Source organism: Eptatretus burgeri, chromosome 1 (genome assembly GCF_056783735.1).
Source record: "Eptatretus burgeri isolate ZD-2024b chromosome 1, Ebu_testis_v1, whole genome shotgun sequence".
In the NCBI taxonomy this organism is placed as follows: Eukaryota; Metazoa; Chordata; class Myxini; order Myxiniformes; family Myxinidae; genus Eptatretus; species Eptatretus burgeri.
The window spans coordinates 113296659-113312783 of NC_140961.1; the positions used below are offsets into that span (position 1 = coordinate 113296659).

A 16125-nucleotide genomic window follows, 5' to 3' on the forward strand; every position below is an offset into this window, starting at 1 on the left:
CTCACTGAATGACGGGATTGGGGCAAAGCCTTCGGGACCCCCACTCTTTGATGATTAGAGGAAAATAAAGGGGTAACTTTCCCGGGTTGGATTGCCGTAATGTGTTAGGGTGACGCTGATGTGTCATCCATCAGATGGCGGTCTCCTTGGGTGAACCTGAGGCAGTACCTTTGGCTGGGTGCCTGGAACATTCTATCTCTAAGAGAGGATGATCACGTGTCGTTCTTATCATCTGAGCTCAAGAGTTTGAATGTCAGTAATGCAGGACTCTGAAGTTTGGAGATCGGATAGTGGCGAGATCATGGCGGGTGGTTACACCTACTATTGATCTGGTTGCTCTGATGATAACACAAGATATCCTTAAGAGGATGGAGATATCGATAATATTGGAAGAAATGAAATACAGTATATTTCACCTGTGATTGAGCATTTCTGTGATAATGACCAGAAACCGTTTTCAAATCAAAAATGTCAATGGTTGCCAAGGTTACCAGGTCCACCCACGACAATACCTCATCACTGAATTTTTACACTGAATTCCCGTTTCTACCAATAATACACACTCCAAAAATTTTCTCATTGCCGGTGAGACATCTACAATTAAATTGCTCAAACATATACAATCAAATAATGATTAAAAAAAATAACAAGTCACGATGTAAAGTCGGTTCTTTTAAACTAAATGATGCCTTATATTTGAGGTGTATATTTGGTGAAATAAGCGAAGATGGTCACCTTTTTTTCTACAAACGCTTTTTTCATCCTTGAGAGTTTTGTCTTTAGATGAGCTGTAAAATTACCCTTAAATCGATGTAAAGGTTGTTTTTGTACTATGTTCAGTTTTTGAATGATTAGCACATTTGAGAAATCACTTGATTCCTTTCTCATCGATCTTACCTATCATGGTAATGTCTTAATTGACAGTTTTTTCACATTTGATACCATATTTTATGATTGGATGTTACCACCTCACTATATATATCTATATATATATATATATATATATATATATATATATATATATATATATATATATATATATATATATATATATATATATATATATATATATATATATATATATATATATATATATATATATATATATATATATATACATATATCAGTATCGAGGTTGAAATCCAAAAGAAATTGGGATTTTTATGAAGCGTTGTATATATTGTCATGTCCAGGGGTTGAAGCCCCTACCTGGACGGATGGCCAAACAGTTCTCCGTTGGAGGCGGGGCTTCTTACTACTTTGTTGTGCAGCTCGGCTGAAATGGCCAGTGCCGTTGCAAAAACATAATTATATCATTGCTGGTTTACAATGCATAAACATAGGGAAAAGTCACAGGGAGGCAATTACATACTGGGGGGAAATTATCCTTAATTCCTTTCTCATTAACACCGCCCTCACCCCCCCCCCCCTGTGTGGTGACAAGTAACACTTAAGCTCACAGTTTCCCTACCTGGTTTACAATGAGATGTCTCCTACACGTCCACGGGCCACACAACTCTATGCGATCCGAACTTTAAATACTTCAAAATAAATTTACTATGAAATTCCTCAATCTACCCCACAAACGTAACAATATCATATGGATCTACCCTTGTGGAGGTGGCGAAAGGTGACAGCTTGTGTGTTTATAATTTAATATGGAATAGGCAAAGCCAAGAGGCGAACGTAAAATTCTTCTTACATTCGATGCTGCAATTTCCGGTTACTTCGGCGTGGATTCGGGATCAGCGATCAAATAATGTAAATCACCATTAAAAATTATTTTTTGATGATGCGGGAGATATCTTTATTATAAAATTAGGTAGACTTAAAACTGCTAGAGTATTTACTTCTCTAGTTTTGTTGTTAATTTTTTAGTCATAAAGGTGTGATTGGGTATACTGTAGATCAAATTAATTATTTGTGCATTTCTATGACCGTGATAACACGATTGCATATTACCTCAACATTACCTTCACAACGACAACTACACCGCCTAGAACAGGATCTTCTTCTTCTTCTTTCGGCTGTTCCCGTTAGGGGTCGCCACAGCGGATCATCCGTATGATCCGCATAGTGATTTGGCACATGTTTTACACCGGATGCCCTTCCTGACGCAACCCTGGTCACCTCTTACGACACAGGGATATGGTACACCTATTTTAACCACGGTATACACCGGCCCAGTATACTGGTACTCATTTCGCCGACCTCAGAAGGATGACAGGCTGAGTCAACCCTCTGGTGTATTAATTCAGTGGCCCAACGGGGCTTGAACTCAGGACCTCTTGGATCCCAAGCCGCTGCCCAAACCACTGCGCCAACACCAGGCTCGCCGCCTAGAACAGGATCTCATCTGCAAAAAAAAAATCCTCAACATTACCTTCACAACAACAACTACACCGCCTTGAACAGGATCTCCTCTAAAAAAAATAAATACTAGAAGCGAACGTAGAATTCTTCTTACATTCGCTTCTGACTTTACCTATAACTTGTTCATAACTGTATATGCAATTTCTGGTTACTTCGGCCTGGATTCGGGAACAGCGATCAAATAACGTAAATCACGATTAAAAATTATTTTTTGATGATGCGGGAGATATCTTTATTAAAATCAGTGGAGGAAATATACACCATGTCTGATATTATTTGGTCTTTCATGTCTCTGACGATGCCTTTATCTCCCGGCATGCATCATTCCCCATGACAAAAACTGGAAGCAAAAAAAAAAACCGGAAGCAAAAGGGTCATAGCCAACGACACGGATTCCAAATTGCTATGGTATTGGGTTGTTGTTGTTGTTTCATATTCTCTCATGTGCATGCGCTAAGTATGAAGCTCAATACGTTCGCTATTAATTGTGAGAAAATGACTGTTTGAAACCCTGATTTAGGTGCGCCGTGGTAAACAATGTTATCCGAAAAGTTTTGCGGTGATTAACCTTCAGAGCTCAGAGGAATAGGGTCACAAACAAACAAACATTCTGCTAAAAAATATGTGTGTGTGTGTGTGTGTGTGTGTGTGTGTGTGTGTGTGTGTGTGTGTGTGTGTGTGTGTGTGTGTGTGTGTGTGTGTGTGTGTGTGTGTGTGTGTGTGTGTGTGTGTGTGTGTGTGTGTGTGTGTGTGTGTGTGTGTGTGTGTGTGTGTGTGTGTGTGTGTGTGTGTGTGTGTGTGTGTGTGTGTGGATATACAAGTCCATCTAAAAAGTAACGGGACTGACTTCACAGAAATTTTATTCCAAAAAATATATTGAAATCACAGCTTGTCCCCTTCAAAATAGTTTCCCTCCAGTCTCACACACTTGTCCATCCTCTTCTTCCTCGCTCCAATGCACACCTGGAAGGCTTCTTCTGCAACCCTCCGGAGCTCCATCATCCTGGCCCTTTTGATGGCCTCCACATCGGGAATCGGGCCCCCTTCATCACCCCCTTGAGCTTGGTGAATAGGAAAAAATCACAAGGGGCCAAGTCTGGCGAACACAGGAGTTGCTCCAGAGTTGGCACGTTCCTCTCCACCAGTAACTGTCAGATGCTCAGGCCACTGTGAGCAGTGGCATTGTCATGGTGGAGCACCCAGGCGTTGTTCTCCCACAGATCCCTCCTCTTGTCCCGGACTGATCCCATGAGGAACCGGAGGATCTCCTTGTACACGTATTGATTCACTGTCTGACACTGTGGTAGAAACTCAAAGTGGACGATGCCCTTGATGTCAAAAAATGCGATGAGCATCACCTTTACCTTCGACTTCGACATCCTTGCTTTCTTTGGTATTGGTCATACCGGACTTTTCCACTGACGACTCTGCCGTTTGGTCTCGGGGTCGTATTCGAATATCCACGATTCATCTCCAGTAATGACTCTCCCGAGTAGGTCTGGATTGTCCTCGAGGCGCTCGATAATGTCTTGACAGACAGTTACTCTTTGCTGTTTCTGGTCCTCAGACAACAGCTTGGGGACCATCTTTGTGCACACCTTACGCATTTCGAGATTTTCAGTGATGATGCTCCAGACAATGTCCTTGTTGATGAAAAGTTCCTCAGAAATCATCCGCACCGTGAGTCGATGATCAGCGCGAACCATCTGCTTCACACGCTCAATGTTGTCCGCTGTTCTGCTTGTTGAAGGTCTTCCAGACCATGGATCGTCTTAAACCTCCTCCCGTCCCTCTTTGAACCTCTTGTACCAATCAAATGCACATATACATGACATCGTTTCTTCCCCATAGACTTGCTGCAGCATGGCGAAGGATTTGGGGGGAGTTTTGCCAAACTTGGCAAGAAACTTCATATTGGCTCTTTGTTCACAACTCATAGCGCGCCGACTCAGACGAGACAACGTGTAAAGCACGACCTGTAAAAAATCACACAATGAGCACAGTCAACCATCACCAATCATATATATTGCTGGAATGTTGCGAAAGACTGTGACGCAACCCGTTCATTCAAGTTGTGTTCGTGGAGCACACAGCAGGCTCAGTCCCGTTACTTTTTAGACGGACCTCGTTTTCTATGTATGGATATATATATATATATATATATATATATATATATATATATATATATATATATATATATATATATATATATGTATATATATATATATGTATATATATATATGGATATGGATATATATATATATATATATATATATATATATATATATATATATATATATATATATATATATATATATATGGATATGGATATATATATATATATATATATATATATATATATATATATATATATATATATATATATATATATATATATATACACACACACACACACACACACACACACACACACACACACACACACACACACACACACATAGACTTTGAAGTATAACAATTTTGCTTCATGAAAATCTTGAGAATGTCCCTTAAAGAAAAAGTACTGGGAAGATAGTTTGCTGAGACTCACACGAAGTTGAATCTCATTTCCATAATATCTCAACGGAATATAGCTCTTATATCCATCCATCCATTGAGACCATACTCTCTGCAGAACATTGCTGTGCTGCCTAAGCAGTCTCCTTGGCTATTGGATACAATCCTGGATGGGTCACCTCTCCGACACAGGATACCAGCAAGCTGGCACTTATTTTGCCGACTTCAGAAGGATGATGGGCAGAGTCAACCCCACCTAGTGTTAATTCAATAGCTGAGTGGGATTTGAACTCAGGATACTTGGATCCCAAGCCCACCACCCTAACCATTAAGCCAACACCAGGCATGCTATTATTTAGAGATGAGAAAATGTGCTCATTCTTTCTTCTCAAACACTAACTGTAATTGTTTGTTCAGTGGTGTATTCCTGTCGCAAACGCTGTCTCTCGAATGCTGATGGAGCCTGTGAATGTGATTCCCAATGCGTGAAGTCAAAAACTTGTTGTCCAGACTACCAAGATGTCTGCGTGGTTCCAAGTAAGTATACTCTTTCACAATGAAGCTTGACATTTACAAAGTAGCTTTTCCATATTCTGATTGGAGCCTGTGTCGTAATTTACATTTGATTATGCAGTGTGACTCAATGGGATTAAATTTAGAAGTTGGGTGGTGTTGGGTTAAATGAGGATTTATGAACAGGTTGAATTTTTATTTTTTTTATTTTTGCTCGATCTCATCATGATCAAATTCTTCACTTCTCATTACATACTTTTATTATCAAATAAATTGCAATTTAATTGGTTTGTGCAACTTGTAGAATTTATAACTAATTTATGTGGAGTAAAGCCTTCCCTCGTTGATTTACAGTTAGCAAAAAAAAATTCCCCCTATTTTTGGCTATTTTAGTCTATTTTTGTCATTTCAGTGCTATTTGACAACTTTTTTCCCCAAAGAAGCAAAAAGGTAGGTTTTCTTTCAAATTTTTTTTTCTTTTACTATTTTGGAAATTTCTATGGTTGCAGTGCTGTTTTCACTATTTTCTCCTGACGTTTTTTTTCAAAATGTTGTTGCTATTTTTTCACTATTTTTTCCACACTGGAGTAAAAAGCCAGTTCAGCTCATCCATCCAGCATTGGGGGTAACTGACCTGGACACGACAGTTTCAAATATAACTTTTGGATATGTATAGCATAGTCTTAGACTTCTGAATACAGTACTGTACTGTAGTACACCCAGGAAATGGTCTCTTTTTAAAGTTTGGCATGGTGAAGTGTGCTGGTGAATGTTCACTATTTTACAAACTACATGCACATCACTTTGCTGTAAATGTGCACATGTAGCATGCCACAAACATATTTTACCCTTTTGGAGGTTTTCGAGGCAATCATTATCAATATTGTGCCTTTCTCTAACTCTGTACTGAACTGAAACAGCCTTTTAATCATCCTTCTGTTGTGTGGTAGACGTATTAAAGTAGAAAGCAGTTCTGAACACATTACTGTAGTACACACAGAGTGATGGATGTTTGGTCTGGCAAAATGAAGACAGTATAAATGTTTACTGCATGTGTATTTTACAAAATATTTATCTGCTGTTTAAAATGTAGCTCTGTGATTAATTTTAAATGTTAAATGAGGAAAGATGAGGATATATCCTGTGGCAATTGGGACAGAAGAAAAGTTTCTGACATAGGAGGAAGATCGTAGAGCTGCCATTCTTCGAGACAGTCGATAACATTTATGCCAAGCCCAATTACACCAAAACCTCATGATAGACAACGATGCAGGTGAGCGGTTTGAGTGCACAGTTTTAATCCACTGGTTTTGGAGTTGTCTGCTGACAGAACTTGCTCTGGTCTGCAAAATTGTACAGATGCTGTCAATCTCCAAATCGGCTTGCTGCCACATACAACTGTCCATGTGTGAAGACACTGTTTGACAGATGAAGTCTGCAACATTTCAGTCTCTGGCACTGGCTCTTGTTGATGGTCGTTGTGAAGGCTGGTCTGATAGAGAATTCATGATGAAGGGCAGATCTGTATCTGACGGTGTCAGCAAGATGCGGGGAATCATCTGCAGTATCTCTGCACATTCTCCAGCCAGTATGCATGCCTGGAGAAGTCTATCTGTGACAGAAGTCAGGATGTACCGGGTGCCATTGCAATGTTTGTTGCATGGATAGAGGTTCCGCAGGAGCATGATTGGTGCATGCACTTTCAATGTCATCTGTTGTGGTGGCAGTCCAGACAGATTTATGCTGTTGAGGAATTCTGTTGGATAGAGGGTCACCTGCTATGGCTCAGCAATGGTGTCAGCACTTTTGATGACACAGATGTTGCCTGGGAGATGCCGCATCATGCTGTCATTCAATCTGTCAACATCAGCATTTTTGGACATGAGCACAGCACGTTTCCCGAGCCAGCTTTTGAACACAGCACATTTCCCTCAGGGGTCTTATGGGTCTTAAAAGTATAAATGGTCTTGTGGGGTATTTGGGGTCTTTAAGGGTATTAGGCATCTTAAAGAGTCTTAGGGGTCGAAATGGTCTTTGGGCTATAAAGGGTCTTAGGGTTATAACGGTTCTTATGGATCTTAAAATGTCAGTGTTATAAAGGGTCTAATGGATCTTATGGGTTTTATGGATCTTAAAGGGTCTTGGGGTTATAAAGGGTCTAATGGATCTTAAAATGTCTTAGGGTTATAAAGGGTCTAGAGGGTGTAAGGGTATTAAGGGGTCTTTGGGGTGTCAAAGGGTCTAAAGGTATAGAGGGGTCTTAAGGTATCGAGTGATCTGGATCTCGCATGCACACACGCACACACGGATGCATATATGGACACATGGATTCATGGACACATGGATGCACACACGGCTCCTTTTATGGTATTGAAGTTTTTTGTGGCTTCTGAGCATGGAACTATCTTGAGTTATTGAGTGATTTCTAATTGGAGGGGCTTTCTCTAAAGTTTGTGGGGGAGAGCATAAAGATGGTAAAAAGGAGTAGGAATTAGGACAAGCGAGTCACTTATTTGCTTGGTACAATGCCACACTGGTGAATAGAGAGCCACTTGGCTGTTTTCTTGTTCTTAGAAATCAAGTTTGGACAACACTCGATTGATTCCGAGCTGCAGATTGATCGATTGAAGAACATTAGTTTGATAAGCACGTGTATGTTCGATGATGGCTTACAATTTAGACAGGCATCAACAAAATTTTCACAGGTACATCTATGATTTCATTGAACTTTTATGGTTCTCATGAGAAAACTATTGCAAACATAAAACCGACATTGACATGACATGGCAAACATGACATGGCATGGCAAACATGAGGTTATTCAGCAACCTTTCCATTTGGCCTGGAGTTGGTGATAATGCAGACATCATGGTTGATTCCTGAGTGCTTTCCAGTAGTGGGGCAACTTAGCTAAATATGGCATAACAATTGTGCATTTTGTGAGGAAAGCACCAAATTTGGCACACGAGAAGCCTATCATATTATGAACAGATTTGGATATTGGGCCATCTCAAATTTTTTGATGGCAGTGGAAAATGGCTGCCACAGCCATCAGTGGCTGAATTTGAGATGGCCCAATATCCAAATCTGTTCATAATATGATAGGCTTCTACTGTGCCAAATTTAGTCCTTTCCTCACAAAATGCACAATTGTTATGCTAAGTTGCCCCACTACAGGGCAATTTGTAATTGCCATTTAAATAAATAAATAAATAAATCTTAGTTACCTACATCCTCAAACCGAATAATTTTAATGCAGTAACTACAGCTCACTTAGTTCTGCAACTGATGTAATAGTGCAGATGTTTTCCACTTTATTTTGAACTTTTTATTTTTGGTTCATTTCCCAACGCAATTGAAAACTGTTGGATTAGTGCTTCACAAAGCCTGGTGTTGGCTTAGTGGTTAGGGTGTTGGCTTGGGATCCGAGAGTCCTGAGTTCAAGCCCTGTTGGGCCACTGAATTAATACACCAGGAGGTTGACTCAGCCTGTCATCCTTCCGAGGTCGGCAAAATGAGTACCAGTGCACTGGTAAGGGGGACACTGCATCAGCGGCATCCCAACCAATGATGCAAGAGAGAGAGAGAGAGAGAGAGAGAGAGAGAGAGAGAGAGAGAGAGAGAGAGAGAGAGAGAGAGAGAGATATAGATAGATTCACAGGCACCGCAGAGTGCATTGTCCCTTGGATGGACGTTTCGCTGGTGACATGTCTGATAGCATTGGATGGTGTCTTTCACGAAGAGTAGGCAAGTTAGCAAGTTATCACCGGAACTGGATAAATTCCAAATTTGTCCCCTAACCAGTTTCAGTCAAATGTAAGGCCGATCCAGCCTGCTTTTGAAGGATTAAAATCCAATCTACCTCCTGTGGCCGACCTCACAATTTGTTTGGATTCATTGGAGCCATATTTAAGATGTAGTAGCACTTTGTGAAAATGTCTTTTTAATATTTCATGCAATTTTCTGACACCAACAGAAAACACATGGGAATGCACTAACATCCGCTGTGAGGAAGAGCGTCTTCCTGGCAGTAACTGCCACTGCTCCAATGACTGTAAGGAGAAGGGTGACTGCTGCACAAACTACTTGCCAGTATGCCAAGGTACACCTGCACTAAAGCTTTTGCCAGAATAATGTGTTGGATATGAAGTTTGCTCACAGTTTGGAGCAACCTACATAATTGCATGAAAATGGCAGAATCTATGCTGCTCCCCCTTTTTTACATTTCCTTTTCCCTCATTTTTCCTGTGCACGTTTCCTCGCGACTCCTTTCCTTTTTCACTTATTTCTCTCCCGCACCTTGTACCTAAAATTTATTCACCCTCTTCTCCATCTTCCTTCATTTCGTCAACTTCTTGCCCTTTTGCGATTCAATTTCACCTTAATTAATGTGTATACTGCATATAATTTTGACCCCCATGGACTGTTATGCTGTGAAATGACATCGACAATAAAATACTCCAATGGCTCAACGTCCCAAACATCCTCTGACATTCTCACCTCGTACCGACCTTCTCGTGGCAGGGTTGTATTCACTCATAGGTTGAGAGGTGAAAGGCAAATCACTGACATCTTCAAACAAGTTGCATCGGGCACTTGGAACTGGTTAGCCTTGGAGAGCAATACATCCACGATAAGGAAACTCTGATTCCAAATCCACCGCCGCCTTTCTGGTCAGGTGCTGTTCAGGTTTGGAAACCAAAGGCGAAGTAGTTAATGGCGTAAAGGCAAGGATACTTTTTAAAGGAGGTGGCCTTTGCATTCGGTAACCTGTTAGTCTCCTGATCAGAGTTACATGAAGCCATCATAGGAGCAGGTGGTGGATGGCCATGCAGGAGGCTGGCACATATTTCCCAATCATGGCTGCATGGCCATGATGTTAAGCAAAGGATTATCTTGTGGAGAACAGTGGCTAGGGTCACCCATCTCATACTGTATATACACTACCCAGAAGAAGGCCACTTCCATATATGACAAAAACAATCTTGATCAGAAATCTAAGAGATAAGACTATGATGCCGGACGATGAGCACCCAAGATGATGAGCAAAGTGTTTTGCTTTAGGAAGCAGTGCTTCCTAAAGCAGGGGATGTTTGGAGAAATCTGATCATGAATGTCACCAGAAGTCGGGAACGACTTGACAGAACTAAAAAACTATATTTCATTTTGGACATCTGCAACCATGATTCAGAGTTTTTTTGGTGCATATGTCCATACAGACATTTTAAACTGAGAAACCTTATGATGTACAATCAGAAACTGATACGACATATTTTTCGATAATCTTTTGCATAATGTTCTGTTCTATAGTGAATATAATTGTATTTTCTCGACAATATGAGGCTTATAGAAAAACAATGTGATGGAGATTGTGAATCGACAGTTGGGCAGTAAGACAACTATGGGATGGAATAAACAAGGGAATTAATAAACAGTAAACGTGAAGAGGAGGAAATGTAGTAACCTGCAAGAAAGAAGGTTGGGTTAGAAAGGGTTAATGGGGTAATAAAGATTGTGGATAAGGATGGGGGATTATTTGAAATGGTGGTCCACTACCTGCTTGAAAAACTGGAGTGAAGAATGGGATAACAGCCTTTTTCAGCTAATTCCTCATACAGGAGAAGCAAGTAACAAAAAGGTTGAAGTGTGGAGTCATCCAGGATTATGGAAATTTATTTTCTATATAGACTCAAGGGTCTATGGTTGTCTCATGAGAGGTCATGACAGATGGTGAGGCTTAGAAGTTCCAGATACTGAACCTCTTCCAATGGCTGATCATGGAAATATGTAGGTGGGTTATTTTAACTATCCCTCTGAAGTGACAGGGTGACTCTATGAGATTATTTTTTACATGAATAGACATGTTTCATTTAACAGGCTAGCATTGATAATTTCCAAATCAGCAGTGTTTGATGCAGTTGCTAATCCGCCTATGACTGAGATGGAGTTGCCAATCTGCCAATCACTGAGATTGTGTATAGTGTACCAACATATGGCAATTCCCAAGATGGTGTATCGTATGACACAATGTGCAGTGGTTTTACAAACGAAGAAATGGTTTTCTCAAGCAGTGGAGAGGTCGTATTATCTCTATGAGAGCAAGACTGGACCAAAAAAAAATCTACCTTGGGGCACTCCAGCATCCACAGGAAGAAGGGAGGGGAGGGTTCTGTTGATATCAATGTGTTACCTGCCTTGAGTGGAGGTGAAGCCGAGAGCTTTACAATATTTGTTCAGTGAGACCGTCCTGATCTTGACATTACTAACAATACTAAATCAGCAGCGATGATGAATTCCATTACTTTGTTTATAATTGGAAGCAAGCTTCCTGGCTTATAGTTGAGAGGATCCGTTTTTTCACCCTTCTTGTCTACAGGAGTGATGTTTGCTGTCTGTAATAAATATATAAATATTTACTATATATATATATTTCCTTTTGAGCTTGTTTTCGGCTACAAATTGATGAACCTTCCCTTTTCTCAGGTTATAATATGACTGACGTAATCTCTGCATGATGAAGTGTCTAATTTTTGTCTTCGTATGCCCGACAGCCGAAAGCTGGTGGGTTGATGATGAATGCGAAATCATCAAACCTGCTGAATGCCCAAATGGGTAAAGAACACTTACTCCAGAATATATTCACTTTTGAGATTATTTTTTCAACATATGATCACAATCTAGGATACAATATGAATGTATGGCAACAATGTTTGGTAAAAGTGTTTTTCCTTCATCATAATTTAACAGACATATGAAATACTGAATCTACACTCGAAATAGAGAAAAATGGAATAAGATGCCCCAGCAGGAAAGCTGCAGCAATATTCATCACTCCCCCCTTTTATATATCTTCCTTGGTCTAGCTGTTCAGGATACTGGCAGAACATTTTTCCATCCATTCAAATTTCCTGCTTTACCATCAACCACAACCCTCTGGCTCACAAATTCTTACAAACATTTGACCAAGAGCAGGAGAACTATATGGTTGAGGGAGGTTCGGGGGGGGGGGGTATTGAGGGCTGCATCTTGCCCCTACATTCCGCAAACTCAAAAGTGTATCCACATAATAATCTACATTTAGGTACCTTTCACTGTTAACAATGATTATTTATGACAAATTTTGTAATTTATTTTACCCAGATGGAGGCTCATTGAAGAGTCAGGTTGCAAGGGGTATAAAGTTAGTTACTAACTGGGGCAACAGGCAAAATTTGGACATGAAAAGCAAGGTAATGAATGACCTTTGACGGAGACCCAGCTTTCTGACACTGGGTTGAACATTGCACTCCAAAATGCCTTGGTAATCTCCTGATGTCATGATGCCATGCACACATCCAAGGCACCCAGTGCCAGAGGCAGCACAGCAAACCCAAAACATCACTGAACCTCCTAGATGTTTGACTGTAGATAAGGTGTGCTTCTCTTTGAAGGCTTAATTTTGTATTCTGTAAACACAGAGATGATGTTTCCGAAAAAGCTCAAACTTAGTCTCATCTGTCCACTGGACATTCTCCCAGAAGGATTTTAGCTTGTTCAGGTGTGTTTTGACAAACTCCAGTCAGGCTTTCTTGTATCTCTCTCTCAGCAGTGGGGTCCTTATGGTCTCCTGCCATAGAACCCCCTTTCATCAAGTTGGCGACAAATGATGCGAGTTGAAACTGTCATACCTTGTGTCTGAAGGTCAGCTTGAATCTCTTTGGCAGATGACGAGGTGCTTTCTCCACCATTAGAACAATCCTTTGCTGCAATCTTCGATCAAGTTTCCTCTTGTGGCCATGTCCAGAGATGTTGGCTGTGGTGTCCGGAGGGCAGTGAGGCACATAGAGTCATGAGGGTTGCCGTAACTCTGTTTATTGCGTATCCGGATGTACACCACTGTAGACTACCACACGCCTCTAGTGGCACGAACACCTATATGCATTGCGGACACGTGACTACCAACACTACTCCTCCACGCCCCCACAACGCTCTCCGCATTGCGCCCTGCACACGTATGCCAATATGCCACATTCCTCCCTCCTAAAAGCATGATTATAAAATGACAATTATAATGATAAGAATAATAGGCAAAGTATACTACGACATAAAAAATAAAGAGGAACAAAATGACATCAACCACGTAAAATCCTCTAAGTACCACGTTGCTCGATCCAAGCCTGGGGTGCTGGTCAGGCTGTGGATCACCCAGACGAGATGGCACAAAGGAAAATGTGCTTCATCTGCACAACCTGTCACAATAATGTCGTCGATATAATCTGGCCTATAATTCAGCCTTCTATCCCCCATCACAACATATATCGTGTTGGTGCGAGTGAGTTGAATCCCAAATGCAGTGGACTGGCTCTTGATTACTGAGTTGCACGATGAAGCCAATGATGTCTGCAGACCACAATAACCATGGCTGCGATAAAGATATAAAGAGGAAAGTTTGGGAGCACAGTTTCACTATGCAGCAGAAGCGCCCCCAGGCGGCCCAAGCTTACATGCCATCCGGCGAGGTCGCGGTAACACGCTGAGATGAACCTCCCATGCCCCTGGCCGACAAGCTTACTCGTCCCCCACGGACAGAAACAGGTAAACACGCTGAGTCCACCAGACATGAGGGTGCCGTTGCTGGCGTGGAGCACCGGGGAGGGCATACTTGGGAAGATAACAGCCCGTCCCCCGCGAAAGTAACGGGAGGGGTGACGCTGAACAGCGCCGGAGTCCCACGCAAGTCGAACCAGGCAATTAGCCGGCTCTATTACCAGCCATCCAACACCAAAACCGCGCATCAAATCCAGTCGAGATCTCCATGCACGTCCACATGGAGGATCAGCGTACACTGCATGCACAGCCATGTCATAAAGCAGCAATCACATCGTCTGCGCAGATGCAAACTTCCCTTCACGTACAGCACGTTCCCCCAGTATAATTCCCACACATGAGAGGGCAGCGAACCGCGGACTGTCCTCGAAGCCGGAGATCAGAAAGACCTCTTTATTCGCAACGATTGTCCACAAGTTCTTCACATCATATTGATCATTATATAGATTGATCCCAATCAAACACATGCTCAAACACGGACTGTCGGCATGTGCGTTTATAATGCCAAGCTGAATCAATCGTGCTGCGAGAATTAAACACACAACAATTAACAATTTATGAACCACGCTGCGTGCACGCCTCTTGGTTGTCACGACGTTGAGGCGACTTGCGTGCCGGTCCCCATCTGAACGTCGCAGAGGCCACCGTCGATGTCCGCGTTCCGTGAAATTCTTGAATGCGACCAGCTCGCCCCAATCCCCCGCTGAAATCGCCTGCACGACACGAGTGTGCACTGTATCATGAGCGCAGCGCAAGCGCGAGAGTCCATCACAGCTGGCATGGCCACCGTTGGTCCGGAACCGTATATCGTAGTTGCAGGAAGCAATGACCGGAAACCCTTGTTGCATTGTCGCGGCTCCTGCCGCTGGAACCTCGCCCTCGGGTCTCGAGGGAGGCCCGGGCCCAAACGGAGGTACGGGCCCCGAAGGAGACACAGGTGCACCTGGATGTACGAACTCCGAAACAGGAACCTCCTCCTCCTTCCGCCGAAACTCTAATTGGCCCGGCACGGGACATCCAAGGCCACTGGCCGGCGCCATCCAGTCTAGCCTGAGGCTAGCCAGCCAGTCCCGGCCCAAAAGGGTGGGCCTCCCCCCCCCATCATACCACAAACAATGAGAGTAGGGCACTTTTCCCTTGGTAGACCACCGAGACGTCTGTCACAGCAAGTGGTGTAATCACTTCGCCGGTGTACGTGTACAGCTAAAAGGTCGTCTTGACCAGGTGAATACCGCGGAGGTCACGAGCCGTCTGTTCGCCCATGAGCGACACCGCGGCCCCGGTATCAACTTGAAACACGATTGGTGCCCCGTTCACCTCGACCTCCACTGTCATTGGTCTCGTCACCTCCGGACCAATTGAAAACAGGCTCAACATCAGTTGCATTTCCTGCTCCGGGCCGCCGGGATCGCTATGCCCAGGCTGCAGGACTCCACCCGGGGCGTAAAAACGTACGTCATGCACAAAACACCATACCGGCAGTGGGTCTCGACCTGGGACGTTGGGGTCGCTTCGCACACTGCCATCCATGACCATTATGATGGCCAAAGACACTCTGCACACACACCGTAGATGTCCCTGAGTGTTCAGACCGCCGTCCGACTGACCGCGTTTCAACGCTCGGTCACGACCCGCACCGAAGACTGTGCATGCGGCCGTGGGCGCTGGGTACACCGCGCGGACCTCCGAATCACCTGCCGCGCTCTGGCCATCGAGGCTCCGGACATCTCTCAGAGTCTGTGCGACAGCCGACGCCGCGTCTGAGCTGAATGTAATGTCCTCGTCCTTTAGCCGTGGCATTGCAGAAACCATTTCCAAGGCTTGCAAATCAGAAATAAAATGATCTCCGCGCCTGGCCCCGTTCACTCGACGTGAATCTGCAGGCGCCAGCGAGATGCCTCACCCGTGCGGCGAAACGCGTGATGCGCTTCCCTGGGCTCCTCCCCAGGTAGTAGAACTCGAACCGCGCTAGCTGCGCTGATTTTCCCGGCGCTCCGTGCGCCCTACAATCCAATTGCTCTGGCAAACGACTCAAAGTCAATACCGAGCAAAACCAGGAACCCTGCACGCGTCAATCCGAAACAGCCTCGTCATCAAACTGTGGTGTCCGGAGGGCAGTGAGGCACGTAGAGTCGT

General features: G+C 43.1%; 1 protein-coding gene across 8 annotated transcripts in view; it reads left to right on the forward strand.

Moving 5' to 3' along the window:
• LOC147035206 (ectonucleotide pyrophosphatase/phosphodiesterase family member 3-like) overlaps window positions 1–16125 on the forward strand; it is a 123271-nt gene that overhangs the window by 14292 nt on the left and 92854 nt on the right. For 6 of the 8 annotated variants that reach the window (XM_085895371.1, XM_085895330.1, XM_085895321.1 and 3 more), the window contains 3 exons: window positions 5308–5427; window positions 9380–9505; window positions 11955–12015. In XM_085895371.1, the coding sequence (XP_085751497.1) occupies window positions 5308–5427; window positions 9380–9505; window positions 11955–12015 (307 nt within the window). Of the gene's footprint in view, window positions 1–5307; window positions 5428–9379; window positions 9506–11954; window positions 12016–16125 lie in introns of those variants that run through there. The other 2 variants (XM_085895346.1, XM_085895382.1) reach the window with 2 other exon arrangements.